Raw genomic sequence first — 23,725 nt, 5'->3', positions numbered from 1 at the left:
ATTCTATAGGAAATGCAGCAGGAGCAATTAGCACATAGCAAGCCCCCACAAACTCAACCTGGTAACTAAATATGTGTTTGTGGTATTGGTTGAGGGATCAGTATTGACCTACTTCCAAGACTCATTTCCCTTCTCTTCATAGTAATACCCAAAAGGGCAGATGGGGCTTTTAGTTTAAAGAATCATTTAAAAGGCAACATTTTTGACAATGTAACACTGCTTTGGCCTTGCATTCGGGATGTTGACGTGGAATTTATATTGAAAGTATTAAATTAAAGATGCTCTATGGTCAGAATTATTTCCAGCTTGCTAATGCCATTTTCACCTGAAAAGTTTGTGTGATCTGGATTCTGTGAAATCTGCCACTGGAAGGAATCAGTCGGTCTTAAAATTTGAGCATTTAATTTTAAATTGCAATTATCTGATTCGGATCAGGAAGTTACTACAGCAGACCGTGAATCTATACAGGTTGATAGTTAATTGTTTCTCATGCTCTAAGAGCACTGAGGTCAATTTTAACATAGCAGTCATCTCAACTGAGATCAGTTAATTTGATCTGGACCTGGGATCAAATACTATTAAGTAGCAAAATAAACACTAAGATAATTTCCAAATCCAAGTAACGTTGGTTTAGAAGTGAACCTCGACCAGTGAGCAGAAAGATGTGTGGTGAGCAAAATCTGATGTGAGTTAGGATGTGCAGCAGAGTCAAACATGGTTCTGGACGATGGGAGAATGACCAAAACAGTGTTTGGTTAAGCTTTCAGGCAAGAGGTACACAAATGAGTTTGAGGAAGGCAGGTATAGTGACAACAGGTTGCATCTATGTCGCGTCTTTAACATTATAAGCTAGTGATGTTGCCGAATAACCTCTGAACCTTTACATCTGTTGCAAAACTAATTTTATACTGAAATTACTTGTGTCTAAGAATGAGTAACGATGACTTCTGCTGTTTTATCTTTGTTTACAGTATTACCCTGCTAGTCAGCAGCCAGGGTCGAGTCGGTTCAGACCTGGCGTGGGCTGAGGCTGCCGCCTGGGTTTGAGCTAAGGAGACGGGTCAGAGGAAGCTGGTACAGCATGACGCAGCCGGTAAACGTTAGTGACCTGGTTCCACTGCTGGAGTCCACAGACCTGCAGGTTCTCGAGGAAGTCAAGGGAATTGTCACTGAACACCTCCGCTCAGGTGTCAGACTGTACTGGAACTTATTTGTGATTCAGTCTTCGATTCTGATGAAGGGGTTCAATTACAGTCGTGTTTTTTATATTTCCAGCATTTGATGTTTTTATTTAATTTCTTGCATGTGAGCTTTTGTTCTTAAAAGTAACTTTTTCTAATGTGCGTGAATCTTACAGTTTTGCTATTTCTGTAAATCACCTATCTCTAAGTTGGGAGTGGTCAGTATTTGTCTTCATCCACTCTTGTTTGTCTACTATTATAGTTCTAAGGCCACTCAGTCTATCATCCCTGTGCCAGCTTTCTGTAAGAATTATTTAATTGGTGTCCTGCTCATTTCTCAGCCTAAGTAATTGTACATTTCTAAGTGGTTTCCAATTCACTTTTGGAAGTTGAAATTTAATTGGTTCTGCCAGACTTTCAGGCAGTACATTCAAATCACCACAACTCCTTACATTTATACATTTCAGAAACTAAAATTCGCATCTCGCCTCTGATTCTTTTACCAGCTATTTTAATTCTGGTTTCTCTGGTTACCATTGGAAGCAATTTCTCCTTATTTACTCTCTCAAAATCTCTCGATAACCTGATCTGACTACATCTCCTGCCATCCTTCTCCACTCTGAAATGGGCAGCCTGTGTTCAGACAAGCAGAGTTTTGACTTCACTGTAATCCTCTCTGCACATTTCCAAAGTGTGGTGACCAGAATTAGACCATAAGAAATAGGAACAGAAGTAGGCCATTCAGCCCATTGAGTCTACTGTACCATTCATGAGGTCATGGCTGATCTGATAATCCTCAACTTTGCTTTGCTGTCTCATCCCTATAACCCTTGATTCCCTGACTGATTAAAAATCTGTCTGCCTCAGCTTTGAATACACTTAATGACCCAGCCTGGACAACACTCTGCAGTAAAGAATTCCACAGCGATGCAACCCTAAGAAGAATTTGCTTCTCATCTCTGTCTTAAATGTGCGATTCCTTGTTCTAAAATGATGCCTTCTGATCTTAGACTCCCTGTACCTACCCTGTCAAGCTTCTTAAGAATCTTGTATGTTTCAATGATGTCTAACCAGTGTTCTGTTAAAATTTAATGTAACTCTTCATGAGAGGAATTAGGAGCATGACCTCCTTGGGCAACTCAAAAGTGTAATATTGTGAAGTCCAGTTATACAAACTTATTGAGAAACTTGCTCCGTCAGTAAAAAAAAATCTGTGCTTACCATTGGTGATATTATCTGTCTACAGACCGTGGCCCCTTGCTGCTAAATGCTTTGGTGGATCATTATTTGGAACATAATTCTGTGTTAGCTGTACAGATTCTTTCAGCTGTACAGGAGCCCCATGATAAGGTACGTGAGCTTCAAGATGTGTTTTTTTTAAATGGGGTTGCTGAATCTCCCACTTTAACAGGAAGATTGGCAGTAATCAGATGAATATTAGTTCATTCCTGTTTATTTATAAGAATACAAAACAAAAGAGAAACCCAGAACCATTTCAACAGGCTTCTTTACATTGTACTGCAAGAAATTGGGTTTGAAAAGTGTGGCACTGGTGAAGCATAGTAGGACAGGCAGCATCCGATGAGCAGGAGAGTTGACGTTTCGGGCATAAGCTCTTCATCAGGAATGTGGAGGGGGAAGGGAGCTGAGAGATGGATCTGGGATGAGGTGGAGGGAGGTTAAATTTGGAAACTGGTGAAGTCGATGTTGATGCATTTGATTGGAGGGTTCCGAGGCAGAAGAAGAGGTGTTCTTCCAGTTGGCTGGTGGGTTTGATTTGGCGGTGGAGGTCCAGGGCTTGTATATACTTGGGGGAGCAGAAGGGGCAGTTGAAGTGGTTGGCCACAGGGAGTGGGGTTGTTGGATGCATGTGTCCCAGAGATGTACCCAGAACCCCTCTGTGAGACTGGTAGTTGATGCTACAATCCTGATGGATAGGATTTGTAGAACAGAGCACTATGAAGTGTCACCCATCAGATGTGTCTTAAGGTTAACATACAACTTTGCAAATACAGGTAAAGTGGATTCACTTCACTAAAAAGAGTGAACTGTATTGTCTAAAGGCTATTTTATGAATGCCACTTTTTCCTTAAATGAAAATCTCCACATCTGCTTTAAATCATAAATTGAAGACCACCACAACTTGGGTTTGAGTTTGTGATTTAATACTTTTGAGAGGTGAGAGTCAAATGTCTTTAATTGTGATTTCAGTATGTGTGAGTTGCTGAAATGACATTAGAGCCTCTGAGGGGACTGGCTGCCTTTTGTATTTATCTGGCTATTTCCTTTTTTGTCTAGACCGTGTTCGCAGTGTAGATTGCTGCATTCGCTCCAGCAAACTGGTTTATCTTGAAAGTTTTTGTGTTTTCCAGCATCTTCTGGATCGATTAAACGAGTGCATGGGAAAAACAGCCACCCGACTACCTGCTGTGACCTTGCTGGGGCACGTCATTCGACGTGAGCCAACATGGATTCATAAACTCTTTCGTGCACCTGTGCTGGTTTCACTACTCAAGTGTCTGAAGGTTCAGTACACATGTTTCAAAATAGCTTTATTTCCCACTGTTAGTATCTAAAATATGCTTTGTTGATTAGCAAACGTGGTACTGCTAGAAGTGAGCAATTGGACTACTTCAATTTACAATTAGGCTAATGGTTAGCTTGTTGAGATGTTTATTAATCCTTGACAAATCCTCTGAGTCTTAGTAATGTACTTATAATTAGAAATGTGTTCAGCTCATACGTGGTTGGCTGGATGCTGGTTTGTGATTTAGAGTTGAATTCCTTTACTGGCTGAGGTTACCATGAAGGTCCTGCCTTCTCAACTGTGTGCCTCACCTGAGCCATGGTGACCCTTGGGTTAAACTCATCATTGGTCATCTCTCTGTTATCACAGGGCAGCCTATAGTGCCTCTGAGGCCAAGCAGCTTTCACTTTCTCTCATTATCCAATGCACTTACCATTTGATTAAATACCTTTTTGGAAGTGTAGTCACTGTTAACTTCGAAGAAATACAATCAATTTACTTGCAGCAAGCTTCCACATGTAGTAACACCATAATTACCGACTAATTTCTTAGAGTTGTCATTTGAATGATAAATATTAGTCAGTATATTGGGAAGAACTCCCCTGCTCAATGATTGAGGGTATGGGATCTCTGTGTCCGATTGGGAGAGCTGGAGCCTCTGTCTAATACCTCACTCTGAAGGCAGTGCAGTAGTACTGTGCTGTAATGTTGGCTTATGTGATGGGCTCTGGAGTGAGACTTGAACCCACAGCTGTCTTAATTGTAAAGTGAGAGAGTTTCCAACTAAAATATGGTCAACAAAGAATGTAGAATTTCTGCTATCCCATTGATAGAAATTCTGCAAAGAAGCTATTCTCTGATTTGGAAGAGCGCTCCTTTTATTTCGAAAGTGTGCGATCCTCTTCAGTTATTTCCCCACACACTCTGGCATCTTTCACAGCCAATCCACTACCAGGCAAAGAACAGTGTTGAGGTATGGATTCATTTTAAAACAATGTTACAACAATGGTTTGATAGATATTTGTTAGATGGGTATGGAGAGAATGAAGAACTATGAAATACAGAAGTATAAATCAACCAAAGTCCAATTGGATGACTTGACAGCCTTGATGGGGTTGGGTGACTACTGTAGTTCATATAATGTCTTGAGATGCTGGAGTGCATTTGTGCAGCTTCTTGTTTCCTGTGTGTTCCTCTTCCTCCCTGACTCTGTTCGAGGACAATTATCACGTTGTACTAATGTTCTCTTTAATGCTAATGTCTGTCTTCATTGACTCGCAGCTGTTGATCTTCTCTCTGCAGACAGAGACTGAAGTTGTTGTGCTCACTACCGGACTCCTTGTGTTAATCATCCTTCTGCCCATGATACCACAAGCTGGGAAGCAGTATCTCCTCGATTTCTTTGAAATCTTTGGCCGGTTGGCTGCGTGGAGCCTACAAAAACCAGGTATGACTATGGGACACTGAGGTGATGCCTGATTCTGCTAGTGAAGGCCGAGTATATGGGTCATCAGTTCTCTCTTTTGTTTTCCTGGAGGACTTGGCTATGAATCTGAGTCTCTTGGGATGAAAATTTCTTCGGCACAAGAGTATATTAAATGTAGGTCTGAGTTTTGGTGCTTTCAACTCTGCAAATATTTGATAATTGGAAACAAAGTGGGCAAACTCACCCTGGTGTCTCTGGCTGGTTACGTTACAAGTATAATTAGCAGTTGAGGAGATGAATGATTGGGTTATTTTTGTATGGGTCGTTCTTCTATAACGCGATGGTTGCGTTCTTGTGCAACCCCATGTCAATCGGCTTTAGAAACAGCACTTACTGTTGGCGATGTAATCGTGTTGACAGCAACGCACGTTTTAAAAGTTTGCACTTCAGAAACAGTGTCTCCAATTCAATCGTGTTTTAGCAAACTTGTGTTAATGAAACACTCGTTATAGCAGAATGACCTGTACTTAAATCTTGCTCTATTCTCTCCGGGGCAAAAAATAGTTTTTAATTGTTTAGCAGCTTTCATAACTTCAGGAAGTTCAAAAGTGCCTCATACTCAGTGAATAACTTTTGAAGTGTAATTACTGTACTCAGTGAAGGAAACTCGAGCTGAGGAGAACACACAGCAAGATCCCACATAGACCGGTGTGATAAATGTCAAGATAATGTGTTTGTTAATGATTTGAGGAATAAATATTGATTGCACCGAGCAAAACCCCCTGCAATTCTGAAATGATGCCCTTTTTTAAACTTACCCAGGGGAGCAAATGGCTTTGTTTTAATAGATCAGCTGAATTAAGTTCATTCTAATTCCAGCAACTGTCAAAGATTCTTTAGAATCTGTAACTTGGTGTTCCACTTCTACTGGTGCCCTCCCCACCTTTATTTTTGTAACAAATGTAAATTAGTTCTAATGTTGATGACCTGAAATGAAGATTACAAAATGCAGGAAACAGCAGGCCAGACCATGTATATGGTGAGAGATTCAGAAGTAATGTTTAAAGTTCCTGACTATTCATCAAAACGTGGTTTTCTGTACATTGGCTTTAGGAACAGCTTGCATTTATATAATATTTCAAATGTTAAAACTGGCCTAATAGATGATAATGGGTTGTCATGTGAAGAAGCAGCAGATCCTGGGACTTGTACACAGTAACTGATATGATGCAGAGCTGCTGCTAAGCAAACTGGGTGCAAGTGGATTAGGAAGCAGGAGGGGGATATTTTAATTAATGCTTAACTTGTTGTTTTGCAAATGGATTTTTTCCTGCATTTAAAATTAGATTTTGTAAAAGTAAAAAGGATACTTTGAATGACACTAAGGGCTGCTCTAAGTGTAGCATATTTTCTGTTCTCTATTGCTATCAGGCCAAGTGCCAGAAGTATATCTGATCCACCTCCATGCCAGTGTTTATGCATTATTTCATCGTCTCTATGGGATGTACCCATGCAATTTTGTGTCCTACCTCCGCTCCCACTACAGTATGAAGGAAAACATGGAAACATTTGAGGAGGTGGTAAAGGTAAGGCTTAAGTCAGATACATTTGTTTTCCAAAGTGGTTGGACATTGTAACATTGGAGGGAGAGCTCCAGATTTGGCAGTCAATGCTTGGGTTTTGCTTTGGGGTTGTAAGACTGGGGGAGTTTCAGGTTTGAGGTGCTGTGCTCCCTTCGGGGCAGCATGATGGCTCAGTGGTTAGCCTCACAGCGCTAGGTATATGGGTTCAATTCCAGCCTTGGGTGATTGTCTTTTCAGAGTTTGCACATTCTCTCCGTGTCTTGGGGTGCTCTGGTTTCCTCTTGCAGTCTAAAGATGTGCAGGTTAGGGTGGATTGGCTGTGCTACATTGCCCAGAATGTGCGGCTAGGTGAGTTAACCATGGGAAATGTAGGGTTATAATAGAACATAGAACATTCCAGCACAGTACAGGTCCTTCGGCTATTCCATTATCATCCATATGTTTGTCCAGTGACCATTTAAATGTCCTTAAACTTGGCAAGTTTACTGTTGCAGGCAGTGCATTCTACACGTCTACCACTCTGAGTAAAGAAACTACCTCTGATATCTGTCCTATGTCTATCACCCCTCAATTTAAAGCTATGTCCCCTCGTGCTATGTCACCATCTGAGGAAAAAGGTTCTCACTGTCCACCTTATCTAGCCCTCTGTTTATCTTATATGTCCCAATTAAGTCACCTCTCAACCTCCTTCTCTCTAATGAAAACAGCCTCAAATCCCTCAACCTTTCCTCATAAGACTTCCCTCCATATGAGGCAACATCCTAGTAAATCGCCTCTAAACCCTTTCCAAAGCTTCCTCATCCTTCCTATAATGCAGTGACCAGAACTGTACGCAATACTCCCAAGTGTGGCCGCAGCAGGATTTTGCGCAGCTGCAACATGACCTCGTGGCGCCGAAACACAATCCCTCTACCAATAAAAGCTAATGCACCATATGCCTTCTTAACAACCCCCTCAACCTGGGTGGCAACTTTCAGGGATCTATGTACATGAATTTCTGCTCATCTACACTGGCAAAAATCTTACATTAGCCCAGTATTCTTTATTGCTGTTGCTCCTTCCAAAGTGAATCACCTCACACTTGTCCGCATTAAACTCCTTTTGCCACCTCTCAGCCCAGCTCTGCAGCTCATCTATGTCCCTCTGTAAACTGCAGCATCCTTTGGCACTATCCATAACTCCACTGACCTTATTGTCATCTACAAATTTACTAACCCATCCTTCTACGCTCTCGTCCAGGTCACTTATAAAAATGACAAACAGTAGTGGACCCAAAACAGATCCTTGCAGTACGCCACTAGTAACTGAACTCCAGGATGAACATTTCCCATCAACCACCATCCTCTGTCGTCTTTCAGCTAGTCAATTTCTGATCCAAACTGCTAAATCACCCTCAATCCCATGCCTCTATTTTCTACAATAGCCTACCGTGGAGAACCTTATCAAACGCCTTACTGAAACCCATATATACCACATCAATGGCTTTACCCTCGTCCACCTGTTTGGTCACCTTCTCAAATAAGTCAATAAGGTTTATGAGGCACGACCTACCCTTTACAAATCATGTTGACTATCCCTAATCAACTTCTTCCTTTCTAGATGATTATAAATGCCCTCTCTTATAACCTTTTCTAACACTTTAACCATAACTGAAGTAAGGATCACTAGTCTACAATTACCAGGGTTGTCTTCTTGAACAAGGAAACAACATTTGATATCCTGCAGTCTTCTGGTTCTGTTCCTGTAGACAATGATGACATAAAGATCAAGGTCAAAGGCTAAGCAAAGATAGCATAAGGGTGTGTATTCTATGGGCTGAATGCCCCCGGTTTTAAACTGTACAGATTCTGTAATTTGTGGTTGAGTTGCCTGTTGGCATTTGCTCAACAGCCACAAGTGGTGAGTTGGGTATGGCACGAACACAGGCAGCATTCTGTCTGGGTTTATATTCCAGAACAGATTAGCACCTTCAGTAACAGGAAGAAATTTGGAGTGTGGTTGAGGTAGCAATTTCAGTGGACTGTGGTTAAATGCAAATGGCAGAAAATTAAAGTTAGGGATTTTAAAAATTCTTCCATGGTACTTGGGGGTCATTGATAAGGCCAATGTTTGTTGTCCATTCCAAATTGCCTTCTTGCTAAATAGCTTCTTGACCATAGTAGAGGGCATTTAAGAATCAACCCCATTACTGTATGTCTGGAATTATATGTATGGTCAGGTAGGGATGACAGATTTCCTTCCCTAAAAGACAATGGGTTGTTTAACAGCAATCTCTGATTTTATGTTCACCATTACTGAGACCGGCAGTACATTTCAGATTTTATTCATTGAAGTTAAATTCCACCAACTGTAGTGGTAGGATTTGGACATTCATCCCATAAAAAATTAATCTGGGTCTCTGGCTTACTCACACCACACTACTGTCTCCTCTGTACTTGATAATTAAAGAAGTAAAACTTCAAAATGTTAATTGTGTTGGAGATGTTTACTTATTCTCTCCATTGAGATCTGAAATTTAAATTCATCTGAACAAACTATTCTTTGCTTAAGTCTGAGTTTTATTGAGGGAGAGGTGAAGTGTGCATTTGTGTGCGTTTCAGTGGCTGGTTCAGCTTTTCTTCAGAGCCCTGTATGGTTCTTGGGCAGTGACAAGTTCTTGATTGCATTGATTTTAATTTTACTGCATTCCTCAATAACTGTTGCAGCCGATGCTGGAACATGTGCGAATCCACCCTGAACTAGTGACTGGAACCAAGGACCGTGAACTGGATCCCATTAAGTAAGTGATGGATGAACTAAATGTTGAGAACTCTTGTTTGCTTCATTTTCACTTGCTTTCTCATTTTCATATGTCAACTTGAATTTTCAAGGAGCATTTTAATCTGCAACATCCCCATTACTTTCAACTGTATTAAACTTAGTTTTCATCTGATCAGATTAACCTCATGCACTATCAACACACTTTCTCCCCCATCCACTATTGCATAAATGCTGCCTCCTCCACACTTCACCTCAGCTCTGATGAAGAGTCAACTAGACTCAATGTTAGCTTGCTGTCTCTCCATTGATGCTGCCTGAGCCGCTGTGATCTCCAGCATTTTATGTTTTCAACCTCATGGACTTGTTGTAAAGCCTTTTTCCTTCCATTTTGTGTCGTCTAAGCCTGGTGTTAAAGCCAGTTTTCAAACAGCTTTGGAGAGATTGATTGCTTTACATATGTTTGTGTCTGTGTTGTAATCAATCCTAGCACCTCTCTCAAATGACTTTTTTCTCTGTTCCTCTAAATCTAAAAGAGAAACTTGTCATTTGTATAGCAGAATCTCAGGAATTTGTGTACTGCTTTACAGCTAACAAAGTAACTTATGAAGTGTAGTCACTGTTACAAATGCTGGAAATATACTGTACAGTAAGGTTCCACAAAAAGTAGAGCAGGCAATCTGTTTTGTAATGTTGTTCATCGCATATACATTAGCCAGAACACTAGAAAATAAGACTCCTGTCTTTTTTTAGAAAAGTGCCATGGTGTCTTCTACCTCCCAGAGATGGCAAACAGAGTCCCTGATTAGTGTCTCATCTTAAAGCCAGCATCTTTGACAGTGTAGTACACCCTTAAGGACTTTTAGCTCGGATTACGGGCTTAATTCCCCGGAGTGGTGTGATTTGAATAAGATCTCAGTGCAAAAATGGTTAATTATCTTGTACTCCATACATACAATCGGGCATAATGGAAAGTTACTAACAATCAAATGTTTACAGGACTGGAAGAGGCTACTGATCTCTTGGACCTGATCTGGCACATGCAAGGACAATTGCACCAGTTCTACTTCTCCATCCTTTCATTGATGCCCTGTAGATATTTTCATTTGAAATGCCAGTCCAGCTCCTTTATAAAAACCATGATTGAAACTTTCTCAGATCCTAACCATTTACTGTACTTCCATTTTTGAAAGCAAAATCCTCACTTCACCTTTAGTTCTTTAGCTGGTCCCTTTACATCTATTTCTTCTGATTTTTGACCTTCCAGCCATTGCAAGCAGTTTTTTTCTCTGGACCACTTATGATTTTGAGCAGCTATCTAAGTTTCGTCTAAGTCTTCAAAATTGGAGGAATTTTTTAACGGAAATTGTTTAGGATGTAGAACTCGCTGATGACATGGCTGAACTCAAGTGACAGTTTGATGCCTATGTGAACAAGAAAGGAATTAAGAGTTAATTCAAGTGACAGGCAGCTCAGATGGACTATAAATGTTGTAATCAAAGTGACATTGAGTGGAAAAAACTGAAAGAACTGCAGATGCTGGAAATCTGAAACAAAAACAGAAATTGCTGGAAAAGCGCAGCAAGTCTGGCAGCATCTGTGGAGAGAAATCAGAGTTAATGTTTTGGGTCGAGTGATCCTTCTTCAGAACCTTCCTCACTGGACCTGAAATGTTAACTCCGATTTCTGTCCAAAGATGCTGCCAGACCTGCTGAGCTTTTCATCAATCTCTGTTTCTCATTGAGTGAGCAGTGTCTGCTGGTATCACAGACAAATGTCCGTACTCTGCCATTATTTTATGAAAGTGGATACTAACATAATGGTGACCAGATAGGTAGATATTGGCCAGGACATGCAGGGGATCTCCCCTGTTGCTTTGAAATAGTACCACAGGATCGTTTACGTCCACCCAAGCAGGCTTGGTTTGAAGAATTCCCTCAGTACTGCACGGAGTTGCAGCTTTGGATTTTTTTCTTGGTGATCAAGCTCTGGAGTGGGATTTGAACCTGAAATTGAGAGATTCAGGGGCAAGTGTGCTACCAACTGATCCACAGCTGAAGCAGAGCCATGCAGTAGTGGAATGTAACACGAGTACCTGCCTGCACCTTGTGAAATAGACGTGAAATTGGGGAAATACCATAAGTATTTCGATTCAGAAGAGTTGCAGCAGCGCACATGCACGTGTTATCCTAAGCACTGGAGGTAAACGCGTGAAACTCGATCTTTACAACAGCTGACTTGGTTAGACGAACCCTGAAGCAACAAGTTCTTAATCCCTTTGTAACTGAAATGTGATCATTGGCAACAACTAATTGTTCGTTTTCTGGTTCCGTTGCGCAGGTGGAAGCGATTTGAAACACATGACATTGTCATAGAATGTGCCAAAGTTTCCCTGGATCCAAAGGAGGCTTCATGTGAGGAAGGTTACACGGTTATGCCTAAACATTTCTCTACCCATTCTCAGCATAAGCCCGCTGACCACAGCTCTAGCCCGTTTTCAGATTCTCAGAGCAGCTTTGGTAAGAGAGACTATTTTTAATTAATACAAAGTTGTACAGAAATTGCAAAACAAACAGGCCATTCAGCCCATCTATTCTGTATTGGTATTTACCCTTCTCACCAGTATTCTAGCCTTATATGCCCTGGCGGAAGGTGCTCAGGCCCCAGAATTATTAAACTCTGTTGCGTCTGGAAGGCTGCAGGGTCCTCAAGCTGAAAGTGAGATACAGTTCTCCCACTTGTGCTGAGCTTCGCTGGAGCACTGCAGCAAGCCTGAGACACACATGTTGGCCAGGGGACATGGTAGTGTGTTGAAGTGGCAGGCAACAAGAACATCGGTCATTTTTATGGACGGATATTGATGAAGGCTGAGAAAGGAAGAAAGGAGCATTTCCGTCCTATCTTCACTGAACTTTCTCACTCACCAGACGCCTCACTTTACACGCTCTGCTCCAAAGCAACTCTCACTACAGACCAATGCAGGTCTTTTTATGCTCCCTGAAGAAAAAAACTGAATTCAAGCTTCTGCAAATCATTTTTAACCTGTCATCTTGTTAACCAGTGCAGTTGCTATAAGTGCTTGTTTCAAAGCTAAAATAACATCCTTTCATAATTTTGTTACAATTACTAAGTTAAATTAAAGAAAAACTAAACTTTAGATAGAAATTAACACATTAACCCCTCATCAGCTCTCCATGCAAACATTGGTGCTAAGAAATAAGGTTCCAATATATGTTTTACATTGACTTCAAAAGTTTGTGACCAGAGGGGGAAAAATAAAAAGGGCAAATGTTGCTTGTGGGGGATATTTTATTGCAGTTTTTGACTGGTTTAATTTATTTGTGAAGAGGTTTTAGTGAGCTAATTATTTCCCTTTTTGTTGAATTTTATTACAGGTAGTGCATCATCATCATCAACATACACGCCCCGGGTTCCCTTCTCCAATCTCCCAGGGTCCCAGGCTCATTACAAGACACCACCAACCTTACAACGCCTCCCTGCAGATGGAATCCAGGTAAGCCAAGTTCTTGCTAAGCAAGAAAGATCCAGCTCAAATTTTGAATGTCCTGTATTTTAACTTTCTGTCTTCATTGTAGGACACACTCTGGAGTCCATCTTCAGCGTGTGGGCTGTCGACACCTCCATCCTCCAGAGGACTTTCTCCCAGCCCATTTGAAAGTGCCTCCTGCTTACACAGAGTTCACAGTACACCAGGTGTGTATACCCCAGCCCACTGCATGCTACATCTGTAAGGAGTATTGCCCACTCACCTGAGCTGTGATTACATAACCTACACTAGGAAAACCCTTAGATGCACTGTTCCATTTGACTTTGCACAGTTGGTGTCGTCACAAGCCTTTCAGTGAAATGCAGTTGTGCATCCTTTCAAATGTCCCTGCTTTGGAAATAACATCTGACATAAATAACACATTATTCCTCTCCTCTGTTTGGGTCATGTTGAACTCTGATATATTACGATTAGAGAGTATCACAGGTGTTGTGAAAAGAGCAATTGGAGATAGTCATATCGTACGGAAACAGACATTTCGGTCCAACTCATCCATGCCAACCAGACAACCCAATCTGCCCTAATCCCAATTATGAGCATTTGGCCGATATCCCTATAAACCCTTCCTATTCATGTACCCATCCGCTTGCCTTTGAAATGTTGTAATTGTACCAGCCTCTACCACTTCCTCTGGCAGCTCATTCCATACAAGCACCACCCTCTGCATGGAAACGGTTGCCCCCTTAAGTCCCTTTTAAATCTTTCCCCTCTCACCTTAAACCTATGCTGTCTAGTTCTGGACTCCCCCCACCCTAGGGAAAAGACCTTGGTTATTTGCCCTATCCATGCCCCTCATGATTTCGTAAACCTCATAAGGTCACCCCTCAGCCTCTGACACTCCAGGGAAAACAGCCCTAGCCTATTCAACCTCTCCCTATAGCTCAAATCCTCCAACCCTGGCAACATCCATGGCAATCTTGTCTGCACCCTCTCAAGTTTAACAACAATCTTCCTATGGAAGGGTGACCAGAATTGCAAGCAGTATTCCAAAAGTGGCCTCACCGATGTCCTGTACAGATGCAACATGACCTCCCAACTCCTATACTCAAAACTCCTATACTGATCAATGAAAGCACCTTCACCACTCTGTCTACCTGACACTCCACTTTCAAGGAATTATGCACCTGCACCCTTAGGTCTCTTTGTAAATACTGCCCTGGTTTGCCTTACCAAAATGCAACATTATACATTTATCTAAATTAAACATCATCTGCCTCTCCTCAGCCCATTGGGTCATCTGACCAAGGTCCCGTGTACTCCGAGCTGATAATTTTCACTGTGAACTAAACTACCTATCTTCATGTTATCTGCAAACTTACTAACCATGCTTCCTATGTTCACATCTAAATCATTTATTTAAATAATGAAAAGTATTGGGCACGGCAGATATCCCTGTGGCACATCACTGGTCTCCGACCAAAGAAAGTTAAGAAGAATTCAAAGAGATTCTATGTGCATTAAGGGCAAAAGAGTAACTAGGGGGAGAATCAACTTGGTGGTGTATGTGTGGAATCACAGTAGATGCGTGAGATGCTCAACTATTATTTTGCATCAGTATTTACTGTGGAGAAGAACAGGGAACTTGGGGAAATAAGTAGTGATATCCTGAAAACAGTTCATTTTTCAGAAAATGAGGTGTTAAAACGCATGTATCACTCCCCAGGACCTGATCAAATGTTTCACAGTTTTATGAGAAGCTAGGGAACAGATTGTTGGGCCCCTTGCTGAGAAATTTGTATCATCGACAGCCACAGGTAAGGTGCTGGAAGACTTGAAGATTTGGCTAATGTGGTGCCATTATTTAAGAAAAGCTGTAAGGAAAAACCAGGGAACCTAGGATGGATGAGCCTCATGTCAGTGGTGGGCAAGTTATTGGAGGGAATTCTGAGAGACAGGATTTACATGCATTTGGAAAGGCAAGGATTGATTAGGGATAGTCAACATGGATTTATGCGTGGGAAATGGCTTCTCACTAACTTGATTGAGTTTCTTTTGAAGAGGTGACAAAATTGATGAAGGCAGAGCAGTGGACATTGTGTGGACTTCAGCAAAGTGTTCGATAAGGTTCCACATGGTAGACTGGTTAGCAAGGTTAGATCACATGGGATCCAGGGAGAGCTTGCCAAATTGATACAAAATTGGCTTGAAGGTAGGAGATGGAAGAAGGTGGTGGAGGGTGAAGAGAACCTAACATTCAAATGCATTAACTTAGGGTAACCATTACACTAAGACTGGAGACAATACAGTGCAGTAATGTAAATTGAAGTGTAAGTTATCTAGATGGATGTTGAATTCTCTTTGTAGTGCCTCAATGTTTTAATATCATGTTGTATGCTTTACACATCCCTGTGTCAGAAGCAACCTTTGGTTTTAGTCACTGGGAGGTTACTCGCTCTGACCAAATTTCTTGGCGCAACATTCTTGTTTCACATGTTGGGAAGACAGATGATGAAGAAATTGCAAATACAAAAAATGAGATATAAACTCACTAGTATTTGGAAGAATGAGAGGGGATCTTATAGTAACATGTAAAATTATAAGAGTTAGAAAAGGTAGAGGCAGGCAAGTTGTTTTTGCTGATGGGTGAGACTATGACTCTGGGACATGGCCTCAAGATTAGGGAGAGTAAATTTAGGACAGAGATAAAAAGGAACTGCTTTTTCCAGTGAGTAGTTAATCTATGGAATTCTCTGCCCAAGGAAGCGTGGAGGCAGCTTTCATTAAATATATTCAAGATACAGTTGGATGGGTTTTTGCATGGTAGGGGATTTAAGGGTTATGGGGATAATGCAGGTGGGAGGAGCTGAGACAATGGATAGATCAGCCATGATCTTACTCAGCCTGGATGGGCCAAATGGCCTACTCCTGCTTCTATTACTATGGAACTGAAACATGTACAATACTTTGAATACACAAGAGATCAATCAGCAAAAGGAAAAGAGAAGTGATGATGTTTCATTGTGAGAAGGTTGTTCACGTTGAACCTCTGATCTGCAGCAATTAACTTCTACAAGTTAGGGAAGGTTTGAACACATGATCATTAGTTGGTGGGGAGATTAAGGGTGTAAATGTGTAATTTGTTAATTTTGGTCTCCTTTTTGCAGTAGGTGGAAAAGGATCATCTACTGAAGCACCTACTCTCTCCCCTCCCCCTCCATGTCCTGCAGATGAGCTCATGCACAGTTCATTACCAACAGCAGCATCACTGCCAAGAAAGGTAAAATTCATTGGGTGGGTGGTGTTTACTGATCCAAATTTACGGTTGAGTAATATCAGTCATCACTGTTAGATACTGTTCTCAAAACAAGCCCACGGAATATTTTAAAGGTGTTTTAATTGCAGGTTCTGTGTGCCTTCCTGCCTTTTTCTTTTTCATTTTTATCTGGGCTATCTTAACTATTCTCTCTTTTCCATCCCCCCCCCCCACACACACACACACACACACAATCCCTGACATGTCACTATAATTTCTCCTGTTTCCAAGCTTTATTTATTAGCAAGGGCTGCTGTGGGAATCAGCGTGGATATGAGTGAAGCCCTTCTGAACATGCTCAGTTATTCTTATAGCTGGTTTTATTGATCTGGGTGCAGTGGGTGCTCCCCAGTTCAATGTTAAGGGGCTTTGCTCAGAATCCAGAGATTCCCAAATGTTTGACTTGGAGCAAGTCATCCTACCAGTGCCTCCATGTATGCTACCCTTTTAAAGTGAGAATGTCCACTCTGAATTTGGAATGGTGATTGCATTCTTCCTCCAGCTCTCTGCAGACTGCCGGTAGTTGCTGCTCTCTGGCACTGCTAGACTATTTTGCATACTCTTTTCCCTACCTCACCCATTCTACCTCATCCCCTTCTGTGCCTTAGGGAACCTTTTGTGGCTGCCAGTCTAAGCAATATTCCACTGGCCTATCAGTCAGCTTCTGGACTAGTATTTGAAAAATTGCAAGTTCAAATCCTGACAGTCACGAAACTCAATTTAGTATATATGATGGGTAAAAAAGATAACAAAAATTACCACGTTGTGGATTTAAATATCCAACTGGGTCACTATTCCTTTTATTGTGGAAGAAAGTGCTAGCTTTCCTACCTGGTCTAGTTTACATGCAACTCTAATCCCAATTATGTAGTTCACTCTTTATTGGGGCAATTTTTGGAGGATAATGAAATACTGCCTTTATTATTGTTGTTCATTTCCCAAGAAAAACAAAGTCCTAAGTTGTTTCTTTCCAGTGTGTCTTTGATATTCTGTCCTGTTTTCCTTCCACTGTAATATGATTCTTTAACTTGACCTGTTCAGGATTCCTTTGGTTTGAAGGTTTCAGCTCCTGTTGCAATTATTAATTACAGCAAACATGCTTGCCATTGCAGCCTCCTCTGGTGTTCTTAATTGAACCCTTGCATTCCTGTTATCTATTTGTATACGGTTGCTTTTTTAATGCCTCAGTGGTGTACCACTATCATGTCTTATTTTTACTGCTGTTACAGGATGGTAAACTGGAGAGTGGAAAGCCATTAATTAAACAGCGGCATGTGACTAGTGATAAAGGAGCCGCTGACAGCCCAGGTGGTGAGTGGAATGCCTGCTTTGTCCATATTCTGAGTCGATTGAGGTGCTCTGCCTCTCCTCGAAGTACGTTCCAGCATGAAGAAAAATGGATTAACCAGCTAGATTGGGAGAGGTTGATAAAAGTTTGTTTCTAGAAATTAATTTTATGCATACACACCTCAGAAATAGGCCATTTGGCCCAACTAGTCTCTGCTGGTGTTTATACTCCACCTTAGTTTCCTTCATTTTACTCTATCACCATATACATATCTACAGTTTTCACCTTAAAATCCATTCATGTCATTTGTCTCAACCATTCAATATTGTAGGAGGTATCGCTGTCTTAAGTAAAGTTTCTGCTGAATTCTGTATTGGATTTATTATTGACTGTCTTATAGTTTCTAGTCTTGTCATATCAGTGCAAGCATCTTATCTAGGTTTACCTTATCAAACCCTTTTAATTTCAGGGTATTTATCAGGTTACCAGTCTGTGCAATATTGTCTTGTAGGTATTTTACTATGAGACCTTCGTAGACCAGAATTATTAGCTTTCTTGTTACACAAGCAATTTTGTGTATCGGAAGCATATTGTTTCAATGTTATCTCCAGCAAATTTCTTCTCTTTTTACTTGGTCTTTGTATTCAGGCTTCGAGAATGAGAGCATCAAAACTGTCTCCTTGAAAGAGCTGCCGGAGGTTATAAAGGGGTTGAATCTACAACCAGATGGAACGGAGAAGGAGAATGAAGAAGGTACATTCCTTGCAGCAAATGCTGAAAATGACAAGCCAAGGGTTTTGAATGCAGGGATTATGAAGGACTTCCCATCCCTATTTCCCGCCCCCCCCTCATTATTTCCAAACTGTTTCTCTGCCCTTGCCTGAAGGTACAGATACCAAGCATCTCTGTAAAGAATCCTGCCTTGTTCTCCTAAAGTTAACCATGTCGATTTTATAATCTGTGATGACAAACCAATTTCCAAGACCATAGAATGCTGATCAATTCTTCACCAGGAGTGCATTAGTTCTCTAACTGTTCTCTTCATATACTTCAGAGTTCCACTCAGTTTTTAAATTTTTTTAAACTTTGAGATCTAGATAGCAATATCCTGTACGCAGAACGCATACACAATTGGAAAAGGTACAAATTCTTAATAGGAGATGCAGTGACAAGCTGGTATTTTGACAACTTGTGGAGTTTGAATTAGGGAAGTTATTAACTATCTCTTAAGATCTTGGGAAAGCAACAATGATCTTGGTTTGAATATGGGGAGGGTATTGGAAGGAAGAAAAAGGGTGTTGTGTTCTGAAAACAGTAACAATAGCCTTTTTAAAAGAAAGGGAGGCCTTGTATAAGTTTGATGTTTTAGTTACACTAATTGCTGTCCACCTCCTGTCCCTCCGACCTGGGTGTTCAGGTCTCCCTCCACTAATCAAGCACCTAATACAATACAGGCTGCCTGGTCGGAAACATCATCTTTTGTGTGACTTAAATAAAGTTAAAATGCTGCAGCTGCTGAAAACCTGAAATAAAAATTTCAGCGAGAGAAACTCAGCAGACCTGGTAAATCTGTGGAGACCAAAACAGAGTTAACATTTTGAGTCCAATGTGACGACTTCAAAATCTGGTAAAGACATGTTGGACTCAGTGTTAGCTTTATTTCTTATATATAATTGTTATTGTTAGGCAAGTGCGTTAAAGGTTATCAAGGATGGATGGGAATGCGAATTTGAAGTTTTAATGAGATCAGTCATGATCGTATTGAATGGTGGAGCAGATTCAGAGTCTGAATTTGCAGCTTAATTTGTCTGTTTGTATATGGACTGGCTGAGTTTCTTTTGGGTGAGAATTACTTACTCAATTAGATACAAAGATCCCGTCCTAATTGCTGGAAAACAGCTACTAGGTTTTGCCAAGAGCCTTGGCTAGTTAACAAAAATAGATTTGTCATTATTTTATTGTTTTGAGCAATCTTGTATTTCACTGTCAGCAACATGTAACCACAGTTGATTGGTAAACTAATGGCTGAAAGTGTTTGGGGATGTCCCAAGGCCATGAAAGGTGAGAGTGGGAGGTGGTGCTGTTGTAGTAATATCACTTGCTGAGTAATCCAGAACTCCGGTCTGATACCCAGAGACATCGTTCAAATCCCACCATGGCAGGTACTGAAATTTTAATTTAATACAAATGTGAAAAAATAAATGCTGGCCCATTGGTAACCATGTTAACATTGGACTTTCATAAAAACCCACCTGGCTCACTAATATCATTCAGGGAAAGAAATCTGCTGTTCTCACCTGGTCTGGCCGACGTGAGTGGACCACACACTCTCAAGAAAGACTCTTAACTGCCCTCTGGGCAATTCTGGATAGGGCAATAAATGCTGGCCTAGCCAGTGACTTCCACACACTATGAACAATTACTTAAAAAAAAAAGCAAGTTTGTTATTTTTGATGGGTCTAATGTTTGAGCACACTGAGAATTTAGACACACATTCCTTACACAGGCAGTTTAGAATATGGAATTCTCTTCCACAAATGAGGAGGGTGAAGAGAATTTGTTTTGTTTTTGAGCAAAAGGAAGGGCAGGAGAGTCTGAGTACTGCTGATGACTCATAGGAAAAAAAAATCTCCAGCTCAAATCGGCCAAATAACTTGTTCAAGTCTGTTTCTTGTTCCAGCTAATGGGTAACAGGAGTTAACTTTTAACACACATTAGCAAAATAACTGAATTTGTGATTTATTTGATGTAAAGAAAAATAACCTGGCATCTGAACAAATAAGGGATAATGCACCAACTTCACAAAAAAAACTTAATAACTAACATTTTAGAGGTGTTGCATTTCATCTGGGCTTTTTGTGATGTGCAGTAAGATAAAATTGTTTTCTCTCAATTGGCGTCTTGTCCTTCACAGGGAGTCTGAGCAGGGTCAGTGACATTGCAATTGATACTCAGCCACTGTTCGATTTCCAGCATTTCCCTTCAGCCCACTAATAAAATAGCAGGCACACCTTCAGTTACTTTTCTTCTCTCTCTAAACCTTTCCAACTCTATCTTCAACATGCTCTTGAAAATGCCCACCTCCTGAACTTTTGTTTACTTGTCCTAATTTCACCTTTATGTGGCACTGTGTCTAATACTCATGCGAACTGTTAAGAGTCATTGTACTGTGTTAAAGATGATTTTTGATGCAATTTGTTTTGTTTTACTTGACTAACAATGGTAGGTGGACTTAAAGCAGAGCTGATCAATTCTCTATACAGATAAGTGAGGGGTGATACAGTTAGGCCTGTACTAGGAGTTTTACTGATAATGAGATCTGCATTTTTATTTTGGCAGCTGCTATTGCTGATGAACTTTCTGAAATTACGCCCATGGATCTTCAGTCCCTGGTTACTCGAGGAGGATTCGACTCGCCATTTCAACACAGGACTGAGACACTCACTGGTCCTCAGATGAAACGTGAGCAGGAATTTTACTCTTCAGCCAGTGAGCAGGGGCTGTGTCCCGAGCCCCAGCAAGCCCTGCCTTCAACTTGCAAAGCGTCAGACCATCACAGACGAGAACAATGTCCTATCAAACAGGGGTTCATGCCCATTGAGAAGCCAAGTGAGAATTGCTCTGGAAGCCCAGTCAAACAGGAGATGCTCAAAGCAGGTTCAACATCATTGGATGTTTTTACACCCAGCCCTTTGTTAAAGGTCCAGGCACTGAGGCACCCTTCACTTGGTAGTGGTCATCCCCTCCCATATGAACACCTCTTCGATTTGGCTTTGCCCAAGACTGCGAGTCTCTTCATCAAACAGAAGACCTCTGAGCTGCAAAAGGTAGCTGCCGAGCACTCTGAGGACCCAGTGTTGCAGTCCCCTGTGCCAATCTCACCCCTCGATGTGCTGGACAAGCTTATTCAGCATGGGGGAGATGCACATGTGAAGGAGCTTAGCAGGTAAGATGGGAGGGAATGGGGGAATACCATTGGAGTATTGACTGAGTGCCATACTGTCACTTGCCATCTTTTCAAAGGAATCATTAAACCTAGACCCTGTCAACTTCCTTGGATGGACATGAAAGATCTCACAGTACTCTTTCAATGAAGAGCTGTGTAGTTCTCTCTAGTGCTCCCCGGCCTTCAATTATTCCTCAACCAACTGCTTTATATTGTTCCAAGGAAATGAGAATTTAACACTTTAAAAATGCAGGTTTTTATGAAGTTTCAAAACATTTTTATTTTAAGTGCAGCAGTATACAAATTCTGCATTTCAAATGAAGGCAAATGCCCTCCCCATACCCCTACATTTACCCCTGCACCTAACACTACGGGCAATTTAGCATGGCCAATTCACCTGACCTGCACATCTTTGGACTGTGGGAGGAAACCGGAGTACCCGGAGGAAACCCACGCAGACACGGGGAGAATGTGCAAACTCCACACAGTCAGTCGCCTGAGGCGGGAATTGAACCCGGGTCTCTGGTGCTGTGAGGCAGCAATGCTAACCACTGATTCCAATTGACATTGTTCAAGATTATTAAGCACGATTTTTAGGGGGAATATTGTAAAGCAGAAGATTTATTTTTAACAAAATGTACAGAACACTGTCATTCATTCCAGTCTACACCTGATCTCCTTGCCAACTGCTGTTGATGAGTTAGTCTTGGACTGGCTGCACCTCTGACCACCAGTTTAGGTGTCAGGCATGGTGTTTTTTTTTTTGCTGTTGGGTGGCTGGTACAACTTGCCACCTAAAGATATTTTCTGTTGCTGAACAATTTAAATAGGAAAGCTAACTGATGGAAGTGCGTCCCCCATGTTTGTTTTAGAGTTTGTCCTGTGCAGCATGAGCCCCAAAGTCAAAGAAAAATGGTCAGGTAAGTATGGAATTTGCTGTCATGATAAATAATAACCAATAATTAATTGAATCCACTAATTGTTTCTAACTCTGTGATTGCTGTGGATAATTTATTTGATCAATGGGAAGTCACAATGTCCTAGGTGAATCTTGAGTTTCCCTGTGCTTGTGTAGACTCCTACAGCATGGTGGGAGACATTATTAACTATTATCTTCATATTTTTGCTCCTTGGTTGTACAAGCATGGAGATGGGCAGGATGAATAGAATCTGTTTGCTGGGTGAAATGGTTGCAGATTATGTAACAAAATTTTAATGACTACACTGTGAGGAATCTACATAAGTCTGTTTGACTGACTGGGGATATATCACATCCAACTGTTAAGTCACTGGAGGGTGTTTAGTTACGGAAGCAGGCAGCTGATTTTTTTTTCTTCCTTCCAAGCGCTGCCACAGTACTCCTACCACACTCCCCTCCCTCTCTCATCGCAATGACCTTTCTGTTTTGCTATTGGGACAGCAGTAGTTTTCAAACTTGGCGTTTCAAGGTCAGTGTTCAAATAATGGGACTCCCTTACCACCCCAGATCCTCCAAACCAGGTTTTGTTACTAAAGGTTGGTGTTATATTAACTCAGATGATGTTTCCTAATTTAGTAATATTTTATGTATACTAACATTGAAACAAAAATTGCACATCTCTCAACCTTACTTTTAAACTCTTGCCCAATCTTGCAATCAGTGTTTGCAATATTACTTTTACATGATTGAATCTGAATAGTATGTGGACTTCTGGTCCATGAGCATCTACTGTATTGTACCAAATGTTTTATTATGCCTCTTGGCTTTCTCTATCTGACCTCAGGAAATACCTGCCACTTTGGGCATGTAATTCTATTGCCGAGCACTGGCATCTGTTAGGGACAGCACAGAATCTAACCAAAATCGGAAACCCCACTCACCCCGAGGATCTGAAGATAATGTTGATTAAATCTATCTTTGTCATTGTTTCTCTTTAATCCCTATGAAAGGCAAAACCAGTATAAATCTATATTATGCACTTAAATGTGCTGTGTTAATTAAAGATATTGTTGTTTTGTTGTGGTGGTGGTTGAGAATCTTGGTGAACTTTTTTTTTTATCCTCACTTTTTTTTATTATCATCAGAATTCCATTTGTACTGTAGCCCAGTGCGTGCCCAGGCCATGTGTCCCAGCACCAGAGATGAGTTTCACCCACAGCCACCTGAAGTTCAAAATGAGACTGAGCGTAGTTGGCACATCCACTTCCATCAGTGGT

The 23,725-nt window shown here is 41.1% G+C and overlaps 1 protein-coding gene across 6 annotated transcripts in view; it reads left to right on the top strand.

Annotated features, from left to right (window-relative positions):
- The first annotated feature begins 971 nt into the window (after nt 1-971).
- tsc1b (TSC complex subunit 1b) overlaps nt 972-23,725 on the top strand; it is a 34,543-nt gene continuing 11,789 nt past the window's right edge. For 2 of the 6 annotated variants that reach the window (XM_043720606.1, XM_043720605.1), the window contains exons 1-14: nt 972-1,187; nt 2,428-2,531; nt 3,554-3,706; nt 5,011-5,155; nt 6,566-6,720; nt 9,423-9,496; nt 11,815-11,993; nt 12,870-12,988; nt 13,071-13,188; nt 16,147-16,259; nt 17,525-17,606; nt 18,232-18,336; nt 20,923-21,529; nt 22,402-22,449. In XM_043720606.1, coding sequence (XP_043576541.1) covers nt 1,082-1,187; nt 2,428-2,531; nt 3,554-3,706; nt 5,011-5,155; nt 6,566-6,720; nt 9,423-9,496; nt 11,815-11,993; nt 12,870-12,988; nt 13,071-13,188; nt 16,147-16,259; nt 17,525-17,606; nt 18,232-18,336; nt 20,923-21,529; nt 22,402-22,449 — 2,108 coding nt within the window. In that variant the 5' untranslated portion in view covers nt 972-1,081. Of the gene's footprint in view, nt 1,198-1,286; nt 1,306-2,427; nt 2,532-3,553; nt 3,707-5,010; nt 5,156-6,565; nt 6,721-9,422; nt 9,497-11,814; nt 11,994-12,869; nt 12,989-13,070; nt 13,189-16,146; nt 16,260-17,524; nt 17,607-18,231; nt 18,337-20,922; nt 21,530-22,401; nt 22,450-23,725 lie in introns of those variants that run through there. The other 4 variants (XM_043720608.1, XM_043720609.1, XM_043720611.1 and 1 more) reach the window with 4 other exon arrangements.

Source organism: Chiloscyllium plagiosum, chromosome 30 (assembly GCF_004010195.1).
Source record: "Chiloscyllium plagiosum isolate BGI_BamShark_2017 chromosome 30, ASM401019v2, whole genome shotgun sequence".
Taxonomy (NCBI): Eukaryota; Metazoa; Chordata; class Chondrichthyes; order Orectolobiformes; family Hemiscylliidae; genus Chiloscyllium; species Chiloscyllium plagiosum.
The sequence above is the reverse complement of the archived record's forward strand: the minus strand, read 5'-3'. Positions and strand labels throughout refer to the sequence as shown.